The sequence below is a fragment of the Lepus europaeus genome, chromosome 4 (genome assembly GCF_033115175.1).
Source record: "Lepus europaeus isolate LE1 chromosome 4, mLepTim1.pri, whole genome shotgun sequence".
Taxonomy (NCBI): domain Eukaryota; kingdom Metazoa; phylum Chordata; class Mammalia; order Lagomorpha; family Leporidae; genus Lepus; species Lepus europaeus.
In genome coordinates this window covers 57,724,052-57,748,137 of record NC_084830.1, presented here as the reverse complement: position 1 = coordinate 57,748,137, position 24,086 = coordinate 57,724,052, and the positions used below count along the sequence as shown (strand labels likewise).

Sequence of the window (24,086 nt, the reverse complement as noted above, 5' to 3'; positions counted from 1 at the left end):
TGGGCCATTGTACCCACATGGGAGACCCAAAAGAAGCTCCTGGCTTCTGGATTCGGATCAGCTCAACTTCTGCTGTTGCGGCCATTTGGAGAGTGAACCAACGGATGGAAGACCTCTCGCTCTCTCTCGCTCCCTCTCTCTCTAACTCTACCTCTCAAATAAATAAACAAATCTCTAAAAAAAAGTTCATTTTTCTCACTAGAATACAAGTGATAGTAATGTTGGGTCAGCATAATAATATTAAACCCAGTCACCAGTTTAGCAAGAAATTGAATTTTGAAAATTGTCAAAAGCAAGGAATTGAATTTCTCAATATTTCATTTCATGCTGCTCTTAGGTTATTTCAGTTGAGGCAAAATTAGTCTTTCAAGTAAGATACTTAAGATTTTCAACTGTAAATGAAGTACAGATTTAATGGTTTTGACAAAGAGCTCACAATAGATAAGAATTAAGAGCTAAATCAGTTTATTTGTGCAATGAAACTGAATAGGAAACAAATCACTTGGTTACAATTTTAAAGAGCTCCAGAAAATAAACTTTAAGCATAAATTTAGGCTCGCAGATTGCTATTTGTAGCTTACAGAATACTATTTTTAGTTAACATCAAGAACTAAAACTAAAGATTTTGGTCTTACAGATTAAATGGAAATGAGCCTATTTCTTAAAAGCAGTTATTGTACTGGATCATGTTGGTGGCAAGGCTGCTTTCCTAAGGGGATAGGCTCCTCTTGCACCCATCAGAATGAAGCTTTCACAGTTCTGCCCTTCAGAGGCTGCGGTGGTCGGTTGTTGTGCAGTATGGGGACAGCAGCCTCACCTTCAGCATTTGATAGAAGACTGCGGAATTGTGCCAACTGGAAGGCGGAATATTTAAATAATTAGACAATGTTAATGTTACACAAATTTCTCTATTTCCTGCACTATTAATGCACTGGTAGGTATAAAACTGAGCTGAGGATTGAAGTAGGAAGGAAGGAAACCCCAAATCCTTCACTCTCCTTTGTAGTAGTTATTTTACTTAAATTGTTGATGATGGTACTTATTTCATTGGGTTATTATGAAGATTAAAAGGGTCAACACATGTCAAGTACCTAGAATGATGCTTGGCACTAGCATGTGTTTGATAATGTTACTTAACGGTGGGTTACAATGTTTTTCTCCTAGGCTTGTCATGAGCATTGACTCACAAAAATATAAGCAAGTCTCTAATAAGAGTAGTTGCTCAATAAAAGATAATTATTATGATCATCATTATAAAAATAATTGAGATATTTTGTAAGATGATTAAAATTGCAAGTTCCAAAAAAAAAAAAAAAGGAAAATTTTGCCAGTTTTCAAAGGATGCCCATTGAGAGAGTTACAATTCATCACATCCTTAATGGAATTTGAAATTCCACTGACAGTTTTTCCTTTGTTTTAGAAACTTTTCAGAAACGATCTAACAATATTAGATTTTTCCTTATATTGCAGGAAAGAATAGTGGGAGTGCTGAATCTATTTTTTTCTGTGTAAAGTCAGAACAGTATTATAAATGTACTCTTTCTGATAATATAATACACCCATATCACATGCAAATCATTTTTTAATTAGGAAAATATTATTGAAATATTTATCTCCTTTTGTTGATGTAGAACTCCTCTACTCTCAAGTTTCGTTCGTTCACCTGTGATACGCTACCTGCTCTGAGCTGATGCTGATGCTGTCCTTACAGATGAGCCAGGTCACACTCTCGTGAAGAGGGGGATGAGTCAGAGAGCCAGAGTAGGTCCAGTAATCCAGGGATGGGGGAAGCAGAGTGGAAGGGTCAAAGTTTGTGAATGAGGCTTTTTTGCCCTGAAAGAAAAAGAGAAGTGCATGTCATTATATCATAATATCAAACACTATACCAAGATATAGCGTACATGTTATGCTATCTTTTTATGTTATTTAGAATTTGAGTTAAAATTTAATTATCTTTTTCTACCATATAGCATTTCATGACTGCTGTGTTTTGAGGCTATACTCAATAAAAACAATGGAAGGGAAAAGAAAAAAAGGACTACATGGAAATTTTAACCAAAAAAGCCTTCCTTCTTCACTTGGCTGAAGATCAACAACAATTCAAAAAAATTAGGGCCTTTATTCTTTGACACTTGTTTAACTTCCAGTATAAAACATTTCTTGTTTCTTTAAGAATGATGGCAAATTCAGTAATAAGGCAAAAATACTATTTGGCAACCATATTGTTTATGTTTTAGTCTTATTTTATTTATTCTCATTATCTTTTCTGAATGATTATTACTGATATAAAGGAAATAAACTGATATTTATATGTTAAACTTTTATGCAGCCTACCAGATATTTTTATTGATTCTGTTTTTTTGCTGATTGTTTTAAATTTGCCAAGCATTTGCCAATTATCATATCATCTGAACATAATGATGGTTTTGTCTTTGCTTTTCCAGTCTTTGTTCTAATATCTCATTTTATTTATTTCATTATTTTATTGCATTGATTGGGACCTTCATTAAATATGTCCAATCGTGATGGAGACAGTTGGCCTCTTAGTCTTGCTCCTGTTTAAAATGGAAAGATTTCAAGTGTTTCACTATTAAGTGTGATGTGATTCAAGGGATATTCTTTATCAAATTCAAGAAACTTTTAGAGTTATCTTTATCTTCATTTTGTTTTATCTTAAGGAATTGGCATTGATCTTTAAGAAATAATTTTTAACTATCTAACAAGTTGATACTATGGTTTTTCATCTTTTTTTTTAAAAAAGATTTATTTATTTATTTGAAAAGCAGAGTTACAGAGAGGCTGAGGCCGAGAGAGAGAAAGAATGAGACAGAGAGAGAGAGAGAGAGAGAGAGAGGTCTTTCATCCCCTGATTCAGTCCCCAAATGGCCACAATGGCTGGAGCTGAGACTATTCAAAGCCAGGAGCCAGGAGTTTCTTCTGGGTTTCCCAAGTGGGTGCAGGAGCTCAAACACTTGGGCCATCTTTTACTGCTTTCCCAGGCCATAGCAGAGAGCTGTATTGGAAGTGGAGAAGCCAGGACTTGGGATGCTGGCACTGCAGGCGGCAGCTTTTACCCACTATGCCACAACACTGGTCCCGGATTTTCATCTTTAACTTGCTAATATAATGAACTATATTAAGAGGTATTCCAGGGGGCCGGTGTTGTGGCATAGCAGATAAAGCCCCTGCCTGTGGCTCTGTCATCCCATATGGGCACCAGTTCAAGTCCCAACTGCTCCACCTCCGATCCAGCTCCCTGCTAATATACGTAGGAAAGCAGCAGAGGACAGCCCAAGTGCTTGACATCCTGAGCCCACGTGGGAGACCCATAAAAAACTTTGGCTCCTGGCTTCAGCCTGGCACAGCCCTGGCCATTGCAGCCATTCAGAGAGTGAACCAGTGGCTGCAAGATCTCTCTGTCTCTCTCTCTTTCCATGACTCTGCCTTTCAAATAAATAGAATTAATCTTTTTAAAAAAGAGATATTCTAATTTTGAGCCATCCTTGCAATTGTGAGATAAACTGTTAATTCAGAAATGTTATTATTGTTTATAGCCCTTGCCTGTATTTCTGCTGAAATAGGATATTTTTACTCTACTCATTGAATTCTATTTAGTAGAGCATTAAGCCTTTGATTATAATGCAAATTAAAAATGTTATATCAAAAATTTATAAAGAATTAATAAAAAGAAGAGAGGAAGGAAGGGAGGGAGATAAGGAAGAAAAGAAGGAAGGAGGTATCATTATATTATTGGAATTGTTTCTATGAACTGCATTGAATCTGTTCACTTTGTAGTAATATCACATTGGCATGAAAATTGAGAATTGTGTTGTAGTAATTATCATGCATATGCTATTAACAGATGAAAACCTATCAATAACTTCCTTAAATAAAAAAATTAAAATTAAAAAAGTTACTCTTATTATACTGTTTAATTTGATTTGTTATGATTAATTTTGGGATTTTAAAAACTACAATTTTATGTGCTAATTTTACCCAGTTTTCATGGTAGGTTTTATCGAACTGATGGGAAGTTTTGTGCCTGTCTCCTCATCTGGCCAGGTGAATTAACTCTGGCATGGTTATTTCTTGAAGTAACACTTTCCCATAAAACAGTTTTATCCAAGTTTTCTTTTATTAATTAAAAAATTATTTTATATTCATTTTATCTACTTGAAAGGCAGCAAGAGGGAGAGAGAGAATGAGAGAGAGAGAGAGAGAGAGAGAGAGAGAGAGCAAGAGAACTCATTTGCTGGTTTGCTCTCCAAATACCTGCAATGGTTGGGGCTGGACAGGAACCAAGAAACTTAATCTAGGTTTCCTCAGGTAAATGACAGGGACCCAACTATTTGAGTCCTCAACCATTACCTCCCAAGGTGTGAATTATCAGGGAGCTGAAACTGGGAGTGGAAATGGAACTCAAACCCAGGCACTCTGATAGAGGATGCAGGAATCCCAAGGGACGTCAACAATATTTTGAGTTTTCCTTAATAAATACAATTGGACTATTCATTTAGTTTTAGGTTCTCAGATTATTTATATTTTCTGATTCCTTTTGAGTTAAGTCTTGTATCTGAATTTTCTTAGAGAACTATCCATTTTATCCAAATTTTCAAATTTGTTGTCACAATGTTAGTTTTCTTTTTTAAACCTTTCTTCTATGGGTCAGACATTCAGTGCAGTGGTTGGGATGCCCAGCTGGGATACCCATCTCTCATACTGGACTGCCTGTTTTAGCTGTTTCCTAGCTCCCAATTCTGATTTTCTGCTAATGTGCAGAGCTAACAGGTGATGGCTCAAGTACCTGGGTTCCTGGCACTCATATTGGAGACATAGAATGAGTTCCTGACTCTGGGGCAGTTGAGAGTGAATCACGATGGGAGGTCTCTCTGTCTTTGCTCTCCAGTTGAAAATGGAAAACGAAAAACTGTGTATGTGAAATACATGAAATCGTCTTCTTTTATATAAATAAATTTAAAAAATTATAGAAGCAACCAAAATTTGTCTTAACTATTTCCCATTTTGTTGCCAAAATGTCTGCCTTTTTTGTTGGTTCATCCAAAGAATCAACTTTTCATTTCATTAATAAAATTTTTTCTTATGCTTAAGTCATCTCTTTCTATATTTCATTAGTTTTTGCTTTCATCTTTGTTAGTTGTTTTCTTTTAATATGTATTTTTATGTTATTAAGTTGTCATTTTTCCTTCTTTCTAAATTTAATACACTTACTTAAAGTTTAATCTTTCCTAGAATCATCACAAACCATATTTAATTTTCATAAAAATATAGCTTCTCCATACTGTAAAAGCAAATGACAGCTTTCTGACCCGTGGTTTAATTATTTACTGTTAAAAAAATGCTAAACATGGATATGTCAGAACACACATCCTGTTTTTCTACAGGATTTATTCTGCTCAAACTGGTAAACAATAACTATGCAAACAAAAACCAAAACATTAATCTTCCTCAAAAGCTGCCAATCTGTATGTTGTATCTTGATTTTCAGATTGTTAAATCTTCAGCCTTCTTACTCCCCACATCAAATATGCAATGCAATGACTTCATTGTTTATTTCAATATCTCTATCTCCCAGCAAAATTTTTTTCTTTGTATGTATCTCATAAATACATTAGGAACATAGTAATTCTTCCCACCTTACCTGCCTTCCCTCCCATCCCTCTCTTGTTTAGTCTGAGAAAGAAAAAAAAGAAAGAAAGAGAAAAAGAAAAAATGGAATAAAACTAAGAGAACTGTTTCTCAACAATCTAAACAAGGGCTCTTCTGTGTTATTGCTTCTCAAAAATGATTATGCTTTTTTTCTCTCTTCCTCTTTTCCCTTCCTTCCTAGCAATCCTGAGCATTTTTTTCATGTGTTTCTTGGCCATTTGGATTTCCTCTTTTGAAAAATGTCTGTTTGAGTCCTTTGCCTATGTCTTAACCAGATTGTTTTGTTGTTGTTGAATTTCTTGATCTTTTTATATATTCTGGTTATTAATCATCTATCAGTTGTATAGTTTGCAAATAATTTCTCCCATTCTGTTGGTTTTCTCTTCACTTTGCTGATTGTTTCTTTTGAAGTACAGAAGCTTCTCAATTTGATGTAATGCCATCTGTCAATTTTGGCTTTGATTGCCTGTGGCTCTGGGGTCATTTCCAAGAACCATTTTCCATCCATGCTTAGTGAAATAAGACAGTCCCCCAAAGTCAAATATCCTGATTTGTTTTCCTGATTTGTGGCAATTAATACACAGAGTACAAAAAGTGTAATGTGTATGAGTGAAATTGACATTTTGAGATTTGATTGTTATTTATAGCCCTTGTCTATACTCTTGAGGAACAGTGATTTTTCTACTTGCTCCTTGTTAAATTCTTTATTTAATAGAGGATTAAGCTTGCGATTATCAAATAAACTGAAAGTATGTCATTGTAAAAGTTAGAAGAAAAAATAAGAAAGGAAAGAGAGAGGTAGGGAAGCATGAGAGGAAGGGTAGGATGGGAAGTATCATTATGCTCTTAAATATGTATATATGAAATTTTTAACCTTGTGTAAATAAACAATTTGGAAAAATTTTAAAAACTGTTTCAATATTTCTATAGACTATTGCTCTATGATCTAAATTAACTTATTTACCTGTTAAATTAACTGCTTACCTTAGTTTTAACTGCACTCAGTGCATCAAGAACTTTCTGCAGCTTTGGGTTGGCCTGACCAACCTAGAGATAAAAAATATGAAATTAATATTATTAGCAATCAAATATTGGTTAGCTAAATTAAAAATAGTTTCAATTATGATGAGAGATAAGGTTTTTTTTTTTCTCTGCTTCAGGGGAGGAAATTTTGCTAGGTGTGTCTTTGTGGGTTCTTATCCTCTACAAACTGTTTATTAGGTGCAACCACAGATAAAGCAACAGTCAAAAAGTCTGGTTCAAATTTAATTATAGACAAAATATTCCAAGTTATTTAAGATAAAGTCTAGAAATTTAGCAAAACTGTGGTGCAAAACCTAAATCTCTCACTTTTGATCTGCTCTATTAGTTATAATTAGTGATTTTTGCTAGAATATAAGAGCTCAATAAAAGTTAGCTGGAATTAGTATAATCCCAAAATTTACTCATTCAAGCTTACCCAATTTAATAATAATTTTCCTATAGAACTTTTTAGGTTCTCTAATAGAGAGGGTTTGACCAACATCTGCCATTTACAAAATCAATTTTTTTTTTTTACTTATGGGAAAAACGGTCTTCACATTTTTCCCTGATGAGATAGTAAATTGGTAAATTCCCAAATCTGTCAGATAGGAAATTTAGAGGAAAAGGAATAAGGAATTTGGAACATCTGAAGAATAGAAATTTCTTTTTTCAAGTGAGGCTCTTCCTATTTTGCTACCACGTGAAGCTGGGAAAACAAAACTGCAAAGTACTAGGGAACTGCTTGTTCACTATGTCATTGGTGGAATATGAAATTTTCCAAAATGAAAACCCAAATGTCTTTTGGTATTTGTCATCCTCTGTTGAGATTCATTTGGTAAGAAAAAGTAGAGTTGTGTAACAATCTGTAGCTCACCTTCAGAAAAACAGCAACAATCGCCAAGCCATCAGCCTTGGAAATAGAGTCAGCAATGTTGGGGTACTTTGCAGAATTCCAGTGAACAAAGTGAAGCTAAAAATGGTATGTGGTTAATTAATTATTTATGCCAGTGTAAAAATAAAAAATAAGTTATGTTAATTTTCTACCATATGAAGATGAATGTTAGCTTTGAGATACTCAAATTAACTGAACTTTTACACAGTGGTTTGGGAGAGATATGTTCTCGATCTGAAAGGGTGAACTCTGCTCTGGGTAGGATAAGTAAACTGCAAGTCCTGGAGCCAGAAAGTATCATTTATTTTTCTATAATATTATTAACTATTAAACATTTCTCATTTAAAAATTAACTTTCTTTGGCATAAAAAACTTAGGAAATTCGACTAGCTTTAGGACAAAAATCAAAGTCTTTCTCTCACATGAGGCACTTTGTTCTAAAAACATTCCTAGAAAACCTTGGAGTCTTGGCCAAGATCACATTCTCATGCACACACAATTTCCTTTCCAAATACTTCTCAGCTCATTACCTCATGCTTCTTCCCTCTGTGGAACTCTAGACGTGTCCATCGGAGTACCTATATGTAAGTTGTCTCGATATTTGATTGATATGTTCACATGGATGTTTAATAGATATCTTGGGGCATAGCAGGTAAAGCTACCACCTGCAGCACTGGCATTCCCATATCAACTCTGGTTTGAGTCCTGGCTGCTCCACTTCTAATCCAGATCCCTGCTAATGCATCATAGAAAGCAGCTGAAGATGGTCCAAGCACTTGGGCCCCTGCAACCCTTGTGGGATATCTGGATGGAGTTCCTGATTCCTGGCTTTGGTCTGGGCCAGCCCTGGTCATTGCAACCATTTGGGTAGTGAACCAGCAAATGGAACACCTCTCTCTCTTTCACTCTGCATCTGCCTCACATTCTCTGTAACTCGGACTTTGAAATAAATAAATAAATAATCTTTTTTTAAAAATAGGTATCTCACACTAAATTTGTCCAAAACAGAACTCCTGATTTCTTCCTTGCCAAACCTCTTTATTTCTCCTATTTAGGAAAAGATAACACAGCCCATGTAATTTCTCAATAAAAAAAATGGGGCAGTTATAATTAATTTCTTATTTTCTATCATCACATCTCACAGATTTTACCTCCTCACTTGTTTGTAATTTTAAGTCTTTACATTAACTATTGATTTTCTCTAGGAATCCCCCTCGCCCATGATCTTTGAAAGGTAGGCTCTTGTCTTGTTTTAAGGATGAATTCAGATGTCACGCCTCAACAAGTCCTTTTCTTGTGCTCCAGTATGAAGCGATCATCATAAATCAAATAATTTTTTTCCATACTATTTATCTAATTTCTTTCTCTCCCTTTTCCCCTTCCTTTATTTTTCTAAAGTACTTCTTTCCCCTATCAAATGTTAGCCAGTCTTTTTTTTTTTTTTTTTTTTTTTATGGGTAGAGTGGACAGTGAGAGAGAGAGAGAGAAAGGTCTTCCTTTTCTGTTGGTTCATCCCCCAATGGCCAATACGGCTGGCGCGCTGTGGCCAGCGTACCTCGCTGATCCGAAGCCAAGAGCCAGGTGCTTCTCCTGGTCTCCCATGTGGGTGCAGGGCCCAAGGACTTGGGCCATCCTCCACTGCACTCCTGGGCCACAGCACAGAGCTGGACTGGTAGAGGGGCAACCAGGACAGAATCCGGCGCCCCGACCGGGACTAGAACCCGGGGTGCCAGTGCTGCAGGTGGAAGATTAGCCTAGTGAGCCACGGTGCCGGCCCTAGCCAGTCTTTTAAAAACAGTATTTGACATATTGTAGATGGTTGATGATTATCTGTTGAATGAAAAAGAACCATTAAAACAATATACCAAGAGACAGCACTTCACAGTTGAAATGTCATCTCATTGTTATTTCTTCTGACTGTGCCACTCTAGATTGTGTCCCTATCCTTAATTGACTGCTGCTGCATCTGTATTTCCATGGTGCTTGAGAATAGTGAGGCTGTCCTTTACTACTGTGCTTATTTAATCACTGTCATTTTGCCTATACTCTCCTGCTTGAGGAGCGCTTCTTTGTGATTCATCCACTGAATGTAAGTAACATTACTAAGTACTTACATCACAAAAAGCATTGGCCTAAGTGTGCTTTATATGGCTTTCCTTATTTCATCCTCTCAACAACCATATGAGATAGATACTAATATTATATTAACTTGACTCTATAGATGAGATGTTGGGGGACAAAATGATTTCCTCAAAGTTGTACATCTAGAAGTGGCAGTCAGCTAATGAGCTAATATTCTTTACCACCAGGCTGTCTTGTCTCTTGAACCTGGTGTGTCATGGGTGCCCTGTGGAGGCTTGTTGAATTGAATTGAAACACATGTTGAATTTTATTGTTTAGTGTCTCTAATCTCTAACCTGCATTGTTTCTACTTTTCTAGATTTAGATGACAGGATCATTGATTTAAGTCAGTTGGACACTAGCTATTTTTCTTCCAGAAAGATAATATTAATTTTTGGTCCTTTCTCATTTGATTTTACTCTACCTTCAAATTTTGGTAGAAGAATGGGGATAAACTTGTAATAGATTTCTGCAGTGTTGAAAGGTATAAGCTGTACAATACAACATAAAACATTTATGTATATCTGTATACTCCAAAGCCTCTTTAAGAATAAAAAATAAACACACTTTAACCTAGCAATCTCTCTTATGAAAATCAGTACTACATAATTTCTTCCACTTTTGTTTAAGATATATGCACAAAGGGCTGGCGCCGTGGCTCAACAGGCTAATCCTCTGCCTAGCGGCGCTGGCACACCAGGTTCTAGCCCCGCTTGGGGCACCGGATTCTGTCCTGGTTGCCCCTCTTCTAGGCCAGCTCTCTGCTATGGCCAAGGAGTGCAGTGGAGGATGGCCCAAGTGCTTGGGCCCTGCACCCCATGGGAGACCAGGATAAGCACCTGGCTCCTGCCTTCAGATCTGGCAGCCATTGGAGGGTGAACCAACGGCAAAGGAAGACCTTCCTCTCTGTCTCTCTCTCTTACTGTCCACTCTGCCTGTCAAAAAATAAATAAATAAGATATATGCACAAATGTAGTCATAGAAATATTTTGTTTGTAAAGGCAAAAGCCCAGATTGAAGACAGGAGATCAGGAGACTGGAATTCCATCCAGGTCTCCCATGTTGGTAGCAGGGGCCCAGGGCGTTGGACCATATTCTACTGCTTTTCCAGACATAGTAGCAGGGAGCTGGATCTGAAGCAGAGAAGCAGGGATTTGAACTGCCACTCCCATACGGGATGCTGCCATTACAAGCAGCTGTTTAACTCACTATGCCAGAATGCCAGCCCCAGCACCAATGGAACAAAAATAAGCAAACATTGTCATTGTTATTGTTATTGTTATTATTCACCAGTAGGGACCAGTTAAACAAATTCTGGCATACCCATCCAACGGAAATACTATACTGACATTAAAAGACTATGATAGAATTAAATCTTTTGACTTGGGAAATGACCATAATAATGGTAAGTAATAAAAGAGCAAAATTATATGTTCTATACTATTCATTTTGTGAAAGTAAAATTAAAAAATCAACTTGTACATATGGGTAAATGTATATTATGTAATTCGTTCATACACAGTAAAGAGCAAAATCTCTCCCCTTTTAATCTCTGAGACCCTTTGTTGACAATTTGATGATCACATGCCCATATTTTCTATGTGTAAACAGACAATAGTGTCTCGAAATGGAGCACACATTTCCAGGGGAGGGTAAGTCAAGAGGCTGTAGGGAGATGGTTGCAGTCAGGGACCTTCACATTCTCATCTAAGCATATGCTACTTTGTGTGAGCATTGCTGCAGTTAAACTTGAGCTCCTGGAGTCTTATTAAAGCATTCCACTCTGGTTACACTCATACTCCTGGTGTATCAAATATGAACATTTAAATAAAAAAGGGAGTGATGGTATCTTCTACTTGTGGTGAGAGAAGTAAACAAGATCAATGCCACCCCCCAAAGTGGACATGATGTCAAGGTGAGTGTTTTTAAGGCATTCTTGGAATGGTGAATCTTAGGGTTAGCAGTTCAGTTCCAAGTTTAGTGGATGCTTACCACATGAAAATTTCCTCCCTAATATCAGAGTGTATCTGTGTGTGATTTTTAAAAATTTTATATTGGTTTTAAGTTACTTTAGAGGCAGGGGAGAGAGAGAGAGAGAAAGAGAGAGAGAGAGAGAGAGAGAGAGAGAGAGAGAGAGAGCTGCTGGTTCTGTCTCTGCAGATACCTGCAATGGCTAAGGCTGAGCTAGGACCAGAACCAGGAGCTGGGAACTCAGTCCAGGTCTCCTACATGGGAGGCAGAGACCCAATCACTTGAGCCATCACCTGCTGCCTCCAAGAATTGAAACTGGCAGAAAGCTATAATAGAGAGCCAGTGCTGGTAATCAAATCCAGGCACTCTGATATGAGATGGGGCATTTTGATCACTAAGCCATATGCCCACCCCTATCTGAGTGAGATATGCTATAAGCTCTCTGAAGGTTGGGGTATACAAATCTGTTCCTTCCTTTCTAGCACCTGCTACAACACATATAACACTCAATAAATGTTGACTTGAATCCAATTATTCACATCTAAATGACTCATGCTATAGATAAATCCTGGTTTTCTTCATTCTAATGGAGGCAGGGTGTTCCTTGACAGAGAACAGAATGTTCATTTCTTTCAAGCTGTTATGGTGGTATCTTTTGTAAGAAGAGAGCTGCCCTTGGGATAACTCTCAGTGTAATTATTTCTCATGTACTAAATTACATTACCTCTGCAGAGAATTTGACTCCATCCACTGTGTGTTCAGAACCATAGTCATCTGTCTTGCCCCAATGAAAATGGAACTGAGAAAGTCGGTAGCTGTCAGAAAGAGGGCCGCCTTTCAGCACTGGAAGGAAAGGCAACTTCTGTTAGGCTTACGATCAGAAACCAGCTTACCACAGCATTTGATGTAGGCCAACACTAAATGACGTTGAATAGAAATGAAAGTAAACAATATTATTGAAGTTTTTATGTAATTTTTTAATCCCTCCACATCCATGATCATGACATTCTTGGGAGTATGTATGATGTATCCCTGACAATGGCACTGGTAAGATATCCCACAAGTTGTATATGATCTTCAGCATATGGGCCATAATTTCATCTATTTTCTACCTCCAAGACACCATACTTCAAGGTGAGTGAATTATATGATTGTAAGACTTTTACTGATATCTCCTTTAATTCACAAGTTTATTCATTATTTCTTTCAATAAGGACTATAGGCAGTATGCATCAAAAATATTTAGTAGTTTATTTTTAGTATCAAATTACTCATCTCATATTTTGTACCTGAAGAGGACACAACAGTATATTGTGATAGCTTTGTTGAGAACCCCTGGACATTAGGACAGGGGGTCACTTTTAAAAATTTAACATTGAATGACCTATCACTTTATTTATTTATTTATTTGACAGGTAGAGTTCCAGACAGTCAGAGAGACAGAGAGAAAGGTCTTCCTTCCATTGGTTCACCCCCCAATTGGCAGCAACTGCCAGAGCTGCGCCAATCCGAAGCCAGGAGCCAGGAACTTGCTCCCAGTCTCCCATGCGGGTGCAGGGGCCCAAGCACCTGAGCCATCCTCCACTGCCTTCCTGGGCCATAGCAGAGAGCTGGACTGGAAGAGGAGCAGCCGGCACTAGAACTGGCACCCATATGGGATGCTGGCGCTGCAGGTGGAGGATTAACCAAGTAAGCCATGGCACGAGCCCCAAATGACCTATCACTTTAGAGTGTACATCATATGAGTCCTTAATTGCATATTATACCACATCTGATCAATATTTATAAATGACATAGCCCCAAGGTGCCTAAAATTCAGGCTAAGCACCTTACAGAAGTGCCAAATTAAGTTTGATCTTTCAAGTCTGTAGAACTGTCTTGTGAAATTGTCACTTAACATATTATTTAATAAGCATTTATTAAAAGCTGATTATGTTGCAGGAAATGTGTTAGATTCTAGGGGGTGAGGATAATTCAATCACTCCATTGTCTCTCTTCTACTGTGATCCCTCACCCTCATCCCAAACAGAATATGTTTGCTTTTTCACTATCTATATTCGTGGCTCATTCACTAGTCCTTTGTAGGAACAAAAAGGCTTACTTACAGTGAATTAAGTGAACATAAAGATAGTGGAATGACCAAAAGAAATGGAAAGTGAAAAAGCACAGAGATCTCCAAGGCTACCTTCTCCACCTGGTGCACTCCGGAAGTCTCAGTCTCACCAGATTACAGCAATGGTACACACATCAGAAAGACTTAGGATGGATTCTTGATATCATGCCCCATTGTTCACATCTTCCCTGCCAACTCTAAGGAAAGATATCAGAAAGGTCTTCCAACTCACCTGATTGGCTGTCATCTTCAAAATTGACATGGAAGGAATGTCCTACGTTGATAATTTCTTTGGCAGAGGCTGGATTGTAGGAGACACTGAAAGGTTTCAGAGAGGTGTCATGTTTCACCTCACTGGTTTTAATATCAACAGGAGACTGCTTATTTCCATTCGCAATGGGATACAGCTTGCTCCAGTGTTCAGGACCTACCACAGTAAGGATGTGTACAGTCAAAACTTTATCAAATGCTTGATTCCAGGTTTATATATTATAAAGTTTACTAAATTATAATGTTTGCTTTATTTAGGCATCTTAAGTGGCAGTCTGTTTAGCTTAATGTAAATTCTCTGTTTGATTATGTCCCTTTTTCTGTACTATACTACAAAATGGTACACTGTGAATATAGTTTTTACAGTCAAGCTACAAATATTTTACTGTGAGCAATCAATTTCTACTACATACTCCCAAGTATTGAATAGATTTTATATACATCCATACTCCAAAGCCAATTGCTAAAAACATGCAAAGGAATTATTAATAATTCAATACAGGCAACTCAAACCATTAACCTACATGGTAAAGTTATTTTAAATGCTTAACATTTCTGTTAAAAAAAGAAAATAAATTATTATTTTAAATCATATAACAGAAGAACTCTTACCATTTTGGCCTTCATATGCCCAGTCAGAACTTGCCATGATCTCCTACTTTGTTTTATTTTTCTGAAAAGAAAAATAATGAATGCGTAGAGTAACTGCAACCACAGATGCAGTAGATACCTTAAGCTGTCACTTGAGGCTTTTTATAGAAACTTCTCTGCCCTTAAAAGGCCACTATTTCATCATCTTTGCTTATCAGGAAGTGAATATACCTTAAAAAAAAAAGGTGTTGTAAAAATAAGTCTACAAAAGTGACATCAGTTTTAATTGTTTTATTTGCTTATGTTGTAATAGAAAAATATCAAAATTTTTTATTTTATAAAACAACCACTGTTTCTCTCATAATAGTAGAAAATGTGATTGAATATATATAATTATTTAGATTTTCTAAGTAAAAAATGTTTGTTCACCTTTTCAATTTTTACCTGTTCAGGCTTCATACTTACAGGCTGATTTGAGCTACTATCATTATTTTAATTTAAAATTAGATAATAAAATTATTGATAATTTATCATACATTAGTTATGGTATTTATATATATATAGGGTGGTATTTTATATAGATAAAGATAGATAATAAAATTACTAATATCTCATCTATTAGTTATGATACTAGGATAATATTACTTGATATGGAGCAATATTGCAATTCACAAATGGAGTTTTATTAATGTTAAAATTAAATATGGTTTGGGGCCAGTGCTGTGGCGCAGCAGGTTGACGCCCTGGCCTGGGGCGCCGGCATCCCATATGAGCTCCAGTTCGAGTCCTGGATGCTCCGCTTCTGGTCCAGCTCTCTGCTATGGCCTGGGAAAGCAGTAGAAGATGGCCCAAGTCCTTGGGCCCCTGCACCCATGTAGGAGACCTGGAAGAGGCTTCTGGCTCCTGGCTTCCGATTGGCACAGCTCCAGCCATTGTGGCCATCTGGGGAGTGAACCATCGGATGGAAGACCTTTCTTTCTCTCTGCCTCTCCTCTCTCTGTATGACTCTGGCTTTCAAATAAATAAATAAATATTTATAAAAAAATAAAAAAAAAATAAATATGGCTCAGTATTTAAATACCACATCAAATAATTCTGTCTGAACAAAAGCCTTTTTTGTAGAGTTCTATTTATAAAGTACAAAGCATTTTCATACTATTTTATTTCACTCTCACACAGAGATCCTATAAAATAATTATCATTTTGTAGTTAAGAGATATTAAACAACTTCACCACAACTAGCAGGAAGCCAAGAAGCCGATAAAATTCAGTTGCTTTCTTAACAATACAGATGCTCTTACAACTACTATAGAGTTATAATGGAAGACCTAGCTTACCCTAAACCTGCTCGGAACATATCCATTAGATTTAGGATGGATATTGAGATATTACATATGACGTATCATTAACCCTGAAAAATCAAAATTCAAAAATTTCTACTGAACGCTCATTACTTTGGCAGCATCATCAAGCCAAAAAGCCATAAATTGAACTCGTGAGTTAGAAACATATTTATCTCTGCCAAATGCCACACTGGTGATCCCTCTTTATTCTTTTTTTTTTCTATGTTCAGAGTTCTTTTAATTTAAATTTAAATTTAAGCCTGGGCCAAGAAGACATCTGTTGAGTGTTCAGAAGGTCCACATGACTTTTGAGAGGCATAGAAATGGATTAGGATGTGTTGGACTACGGCTAAGTACATACTTTCAGTGTTTTAAACAAACTTGGAGGAAATGCAACATAAAAATAAGCTTGCAAAATAATTTCCTTTCATTTTTTTTTTGACAGGCAGAGTTAGACAGTGAGAGAGAGAGACAGAGAGAAAGGTCTTCCTTTCCGTTGGTTCACCTGCCTAATGGCCGCTACAGCCGGCACACTGCACCGATCCAAAGCCAGGAGCCAGGTGCTTCCTCCTGGGCTCCCATGTGGATGCAGGGCCCAAGGACCTGGGCCATCCTCCACTGCACTTCTGGGCCACAGCAGAGAGCTGGACTGGAAGAGGAGCAACAGGGATAGAATCTGGTGCCCCAACCGGGACTAGAACCTGGGGTGCTGGCGCAGCAGGCGGAGAATTAACCAAGTGAGCTGCGGTGCTGGCCAGCAAAATAATTTCTTTTCATGTGATCACAGTTGTCCCTCCTTCCACACTGTACAATTACCTGGGATGTCTCAGTTCCTAAAGGAAGAAGGTGATCAGGAGGAATTTTACAAGGCTGACTTGGAGAGAGATTGTTTCTTCCTTTGTGGCTAAAAGCAGTACAGATTGGGCTGCAGTTCATGAACATTCACAGAGTGGGAAGGGAGTCTATGGCTTTAGTACACCCAAGAAGATAGTGTTTAAAAGGGAACCTTTTAAAAAATTAAATTTTGAACTTTTTAATTTGACAAATGATATTGTATGTCTCTATTGTGTACACTATGATGTTTTGAAGTGCATACACACACTATGAGGAGGTTGAATTTACTTAATTAACAATTGCTTTACCTCACATACTTGTTTTTGTAATGAGAGCCCTTAACATCCAGTCTCTGCATTTTTCAAGAATACAAAAGCAGTGGCATTTAGCCTACTGGTTAAGAGTCTGGGGTTCCACATTGCAGGGCCTGGATTTGATACTCAACTCCGGCTCCAGCTCCTGACTCCAACTTCCTGTTAATGTAGACTGTGGAAGCAGAAGGAGATGGCCTCAGTAGTCAACTTCCACCCCCCTCCTCTGCCTACCATGGGAGACCTGGATTGAGTTTGCAGTGCCCAGCTTCGCCCGCAGCTGGCAGCTGTTATCAGAATTTGGGGGGTTAATCAGTGGATGGGAGTTCCCTCTCTTTCTCTGCCTTGCAAAAAATTATTAAAAAGGGATATAATTAACCATCATTAACTATAGTAACCTTGCTGTACAAAGATCTCTTGCACTTATTCTTCCTAATTCTTATGATGTATTCTTTGACTAGCCTGTTCAAACTACTAAGTAAATCAGCATATTTGAAAAGCTCAAATCCTTTTTCATTACACGATTGCATGATGATTCATCACTTGAATGTTTTAACATTCCTATGGGATGATAATTTATCTAAAGTTTTAGATGCAAAATTACTTTGAACCCTAACTCTTGTGACCTTTTATCTTTATTATGTGCCTAGGGTGTATTTGTATAGTTTGATAGGGAGCAAATTAAATAGAGGGAGGATGTAAAATTTAATGAACACCCATAATTTAAGTCCTAACACACTGCAATTTACCTTTATTCTTCTTTCTCTTCATAAACTTCGCCTCTCACAGTTTAATATCTACATTAAATCCAAAATGTTTTATCTCACATTTCCTTCTCTTACCTTTGGCCTCGTCCCATTATGTTCTTTAAGGATTGTAATCACTGGACTTCTTTTGCATACCGAAGAATTTTAATCAACACAGCCTTTGCTCCTCTAAACCAACAGTTTATTCCCTAAAGCCATCAAATATGTAAGCACATATGGAAAAGGGCTTTTTGCTTTTCCTGAGAGAAACTATTCTGAATAAATCTATATGCATTTGAAATTGAATCACGAGCAACAAGATTGATGGAAAAACTATATTTTTAGAAAAGTAATGCACAAGTACATAAATACTCCTGATAGATAATTGCTTAATTAGGAACATTAAGAAGTATCAAGAATGCTAAAATATTTCCCACACTCAGGAGCCCAAGTTCGGGACACCAGCGGCAGACTCAACACACCAGCGCTGGAACGCAAGGTGAGCCGAACCTCAATAGCCCGAGACACCAGCGGGAAAGTGGAAAGAGGAGACTAGAGGGAACGAGGCTTGAAACTCCGTGGGGAAAAATTCACCAGGCTAACTAGAAGAGAGAGAGAGAAAAGAAAAAGTGACTGATATGGACACGAATTTCTCTCTCTCCGCTCACTTCTCAAAGGCGAGCAAGACAAAGAGCAGGCGCCATTTTGGACATATGTCATAAACAGGGCAACCTCAGGTCTGCACCGGCCCTGAGCCTAGCAGAAAAACCTGACTCTGGGGGGAGGGGTGAAATAACAGGAGATTAGCATCTAACTTGGCAACCCAGTGGGAGACTGCAGGAGAATTGGAGCCCACACTGAGGGCAGCACAGATTCCCTGTGTGGTCCTTGGGAAAGAGCTTCTGATCTCTGGCTCCTGTGGGTATATCATTTGCCTGCTAACTACCTCCAATTATGTTCAGCTGTGCGGAATTACATCCCTTTTGAATCAAAAAAAAAAAAAAAAGAAAGAAAGAAAAAAAAAGAAAGAAAGAAAGAAAGAGAGATTTACCACGCCTAACCTGGGAGTGTCAGTCACCTTTGGCACACCCTCAACACTGAGGAACCAAACAGAGCCCTCAGGCCACACCCATCTCAAGCCTCTAAGGTTCCATCAAAAGCAGACAGTCCACTTAATCTAGACTCATAGTATAACAAGAAAAAACACCACAGTGAAGAAACCAAATATCTCCAACATGCCAAACAACAAACGCAAAAACCAAGCTAACAAGAACAAGGAAAACACTATGACGCCCCCAAATGAAAAAGACACCCCAATTCAAGATTATGAAGATGATGAGATAGAAGAAATGCAAGAAATGGATCTCAAAAAATTGATAAGAACATTAAGAAGTTCTCAAAAACAAATTCTTGAACTACAGAAATCCTTCATGGACAAGATAGAAAATCTCTCTCGTGAAAATGAAATCTTAAGGAGGAATCAAAATGAAATGAAACAACTAGTAGAACAAGAAACTGTGATAGTGAGGAGAAATCATAATGAAATGAAGAATTCAATAGATCAAGTGACAAACACATTAGAGAGCCTTAAAAACAGAATGGGTGAAGCAGAAGAGAGAATATCAGACTTAGAAGACAGCACAGGAAAGTATACAGTCAAACCAAAGAAAAGAAGAGGAAATTAGAAATCTAAAAAATATTGTCGGGAATCTACAAGATACTATTAAAAAACCCAACATTCGGGTTCTAGGAGTTCCTGAAGGCATGGAGAGGGAGAAAGGATTAGAAGGCCTTTTTAGTGAGATACTTGCAGAGAACTTCCCCGGTTTGGAGAAGGACAGAGACATCCTAGTACAGGAAGCTTATAGAACCCCTAGTAAACATGACCAAAAGAGATCCTCACCACGACATGTTGTAATCCAACTCACCACAGTGAAACATAAAGAAAAGATCCTAAAATGTGCAAGAGAGAAACGCCAGATTACTCTTAGAGGATCTCCAATTAGACTCACAGCTGACTTCTCATCAGAAACCCTACAAGCTAGAAGGGAATGGCAAGACATAGCCTAGGTACTAAGAGAGAAAAACTGCCAGCCCAGAATATTATATCCTGCAAAGCTCTCATTTGTGAATGAAGGTGAAATTAAGACTTTTCATAGCAAACAGAAATTGAAAGAATTTGTTGCCACTCGTCCTGCCCTGCAAAAGATGCTTAAAGATGTGTTACACACAGAAACACAGAAACATGGTCACCAATATGAAAGAAGGTAAAGGAAAGAAACCTCACAGCAAAAGATCACAGGAAGCTCAATTTCTCTTTGACATAGAATTAAACTCTGATGCTCTGTTAAAGCAATGTGTTAAAGTAATCTACTTCTTCTCTTGATGTCCGTCAAATTCTAATTGTTGAAAAACAGCTGAATTTTTATTAAGAGCTATGGGTTATTTAAATATGTCCTTATTTTCTTTCTTTTTTTTTTGACAGGCAGAGTGGATAGTGAGAGAGAGAGACAGAGAGAAAGGTCTTTCTTTCTGCCATTGGTTCACCCTCAAATGGCCGCTGTGGCCAGCGCATCTCGATGATCCGAAGCCAGGATCAGGTGCTTCTCCTGGTCTCCCATGCGGGTGCAGGGCCCAAGGACTTGGGCCATCCTCCACTGCCTTCCCAGGCCATAGCAGAGAGCTGGCCTGGAAGAGGAGCAACCGGGATAGAATCCGGCACCCCAACTGGGACTAGAACCCGGTGTGCCGGCACAGCAAGGCGGAGGATTAACCTGTTAAGCCATGGCGCCGGCCTATGTGCTTATTTTCAAAGATTTGAATAATCACCTTGTAACAATGATCAAATTTGGTCTATGTTATGTCATGATTTTAAGGAATCTTATTTCAACCAGATATTTTGGATTTTGAGCCTTCTTGGCATTCTTGACAGGCATTCAAAAAATCAAAGTTTCATACAATCTGGACCCTAAAATTTCAAGTAAATCCTGGACTTTGGTTTTTCCAGTTTGGGCCCAACTGAAAAAATCGAAGGACCTATGTCTCTCATCTTATAGAGACACCAACTAATCAGTCTATTTGGAGTATATTAGAAGGACTGTCAAGATGTGACATGGTACTAAATTTTAAGTTTCTATAATGGAAATGCTATTAATGCAAATGTTTGAGAAATAAAAAGTCTAATGATATTGTGTTACTAGACATGATAGTTATCTTAATGAGAAAGCCCCAGAGGCCTAAAGGGTTAAATACTTGTAAAATCCTACAGCTGCTTTCAAAAATACTGTGAAGTAAGCAAGTGCCTCTTGTTGGCTAATGAGTTTATAATTTTAAACATGGCGACTTAAAGTCTTTTGTCATCCACAGTTATATATGATGTGCTGCTCATAAAACTAAAGCGTTGTTGGCTCTGTGTTTAGCTGTCCTCCTATAGGTTCCTATGGACTTTTTCCAGCCACTTCTATTGTATTCAGTACTTTGGGATGGCTCTCTAAACAGATGAAGCCAATAATGTATTAACAGTACCAACTGAGAGAAAGTATGGTTAACTGAGGGTACTAAAAACAAAAAGCAATTCAAATCAATTGGCAATCTACAAAAAGAGTTAAAGATTTTAAAAGCTATTATTAAAATTGCTATATTGGTCTCTTATGCTATGTTATATGTGTGTACATATTGTATGTCCACATGGGAAAATTTTATTAAGAATTTTATTTTAATTGGCTTATAGATAAGATTGTCCATAAATTTAAGCTGCTAAAATTAATCAAAGATACATTTTAATTTGTGTGACCTGAATCTCTGCATCATATGTTTTATACTTGTTGGTAGAAAGAAACTAAAAACATTTTATATGGTTGTGCTTAAGTTTACTGGTTAAACAAACTATACCATGTTAGATATTTAAGAGGTGTTTCCAAATACATGATTCTTAAAGTTTATAGAAGGCATTGGACTTTCTGGTAAATGTTTTCTTAAGTTGTTATCTAATGGTTGAAACGGTTTGCTAAGTATTCATGTAGTAATGCTATTGTCAGCAAGCGATCTAGGACTTGCTCCCTCATTTCTCTATTCTAAGCCCAACTTGTTCTTTCATTTCTCTATTCTCTTCAAGGTAGGAAACTAATTCTATTATGAAGGAATCTGTAGGACACACAATTTAATCTTTAGACCTTATAAAAGAGATGGCTAACATTTCTCTGTAATAGCATAGCCAAAATAAGAACTTAAATAATAATCTCATAGCTAGATTCACTTCGCCATCAGCGAAGTATACAGTAAGTAGAAAAAAACCTCCCTTTCAGACCAAAGGGAAAGAAAGTTTTAAAGTGAGAATATAATTTTCCTCACGGGCATTGTCTACCTTAGAAAAACTACTACAGAACATGCCTGTGACTATAGACTTGTAGTTCAGGCCACCGAAGATTAGAGATGGGACATGGGCACTCCCTTGACTTGCATCCTCTGGTCTGCTTTAACACAAACCAGGAGGAAAAGTAAGCTAGGCACCAGAAGCAATAGGTGGCAGGCCTATTAATGGCTGATCTGTACAGTGATCTTCCCTCAAGGAGACCCAACAGGCCAGTCCACTGCAGTGGCTTTCAATGTGGTAAGCCTGGGCTTCAGCAGAAGTCAGCTTGTGAAGAGCCCTGGCAGCTCTGCCAAGAGTTGGATCACTGGAAATGGACCTGCCCTGGAGTCAAAGGATGCCCAGGTCAGAGCCACAGATCTTATTGGCTCTAAGCTGAAAAGCCCTTCACTCAGCCCAACTTCCAAAGTGACCACTGCAGCTGAGGGGATGGTCAAGTAGGGTCTGCAACATTGCAGGCAGAACTGTAAATTTCTTGTTAGAGATGCCCCCTGCCTTTACCTGGCCAGCTCTCCTCCCAGGCCAGCCAAGTAATGAAAGTCAACAGAGTGCCTTCCCCTAGGAGGTTCACACCTCCCTTAGGATATACCCCATGGGAAGAGATAGATAGGTCTGGGCCTCTGAACTTACAAGGCCTAAAGCCCACCAGATTATTATCAAGCCCCTTCTATCAGGTTCTATTTGCCTCTCAATCAGAAAACTTAATTGTAGCTTAGACAGCACCTTTCTTAGCTCCTCTAATAATGACTCTGTCCTTTGTTCTAGACCCTGTCTAGCGCACTTGGGCCTCATTCCTTCGAAATCATAACCTCTACTCTACCTCCAATGGCTCTACTCCCAACCTGTGTGTACTGATGGTCCTCTTCCCCACTTAATGCTGTATAATTGTTCAGACCTGGTAAATGCCACTCTTGGGATCATTGGTTACTATCCTCACCCTGTCTTGTATGACCTTGTCTAAATATGATCAGAGTCGGCAAACTTGGAAGGCTTCCATAGCCTTGGTAACTCATGACGACAGCCTAGGGTGGTTACTGGCGCCATAAACTAGAGTGTCAATTTGTTGGGTCAACAACAGGAGTCACTGTGCACTTGCTCCTCATGTGGGATCTCTGTCCTTAATGTGGTGTTCATTGTGACTTAATGCTATAACTAGTACTCAAACAGTATGTTTCACTTTGTGTTTCTATGTGGGTGCAAACTGTTGAAATCTTTATACTAAATTGATCTTCTGTATATAAAGAGAATTGAAAATGAATCTTGATGCAAATGGAAGGGGAGAGGGAGCAGGAGAGGGGAGGGTTGCTGGTGGGAGGGAAGTTATGGGAGGGGGAAGCCATTGTAATCCATAAGCTGTACATTGGAAATTTATATTCATTAAATAAAAGTTAAAAAAAATTCCCACAATTATTACATAGAACTATTTCACAATATACTCATGTTAGGGAACGGTAGTGTAAGTTAAAAAAGGACTACTTTATTTTGAATGACTTCTATCAGTTGGGTCCTTTAAAATTAAGATCTAATTAAATCCTCATAGTAGACCTAGGGAACAGGTTATTATCCCTCACTTTTCTTTCTTTCTTTTTTATTTTTTAAGATTTATTGATTTGAAAGTCAGAGTTACACAGATAGCGAAGGAGAGGCAGAGAGAGAGAGAAAAATCTTCCATCCTCTGGTTTACTCCCCAATTGGCTGAAACTGCCAAAGCTGTGCTGATCTGAAGCTGGGAGCCAGGAGCTTCTTCCAGGTCTCCCACGTGGGTGCAGGGGTCCAAGAACTTGAGCCATCTTCTACTGCTTTCCCAGGCCATTACAGAGAGCTTGATCACAAGT

General features: G+C 37.9%; 1 protein-coding gene across 1 annotated transcript in view; it reads right to left on the bottom strand.

Annotated features, from left to right (window-relative positions):
- Positions 1–730: 730 nt before the first annotated feature.
- The window catches only part of CA1 (carbonic anhydrase 1), a 53,457-nt gene continuing 30,101 nt past the window's right edge, over positions 731–24,086 (bottom strand). Inside the window, exons 2-8 of the mRNA XM_062189519.1 lie at positions 14,670–14,730; positions 14,020–14,214; positions 12,399–12,517; positions 7,565–7,660; positions 6,652–6,714; positions 1,678–1,833; positions 731–854 (exon numbers count right to left, since the gene is read on the bottom strand). Coding sequence (XP_062045503.1) covers positions 738–854; positions 1,678–1,833; positions 6,652–6,714; positions 7,565–7,660; positions 12,399–12,517; positions 14,020–14,214; positions 14,670–14,706 — 783 coding nt within the window. The 5' untranslated portion in view covers positions 14,707–14,730 and the 3' untranslated portion in view covers positions 731–737. The remainder of the gene's footprint in view (positions 855–1,677; positions 1,834–6,651; positions 6,715–7,564; positions 7,661–12,398; positions 12,518–14,019; positions 14,215–14,669; positions 14,731–24,086) is intronic.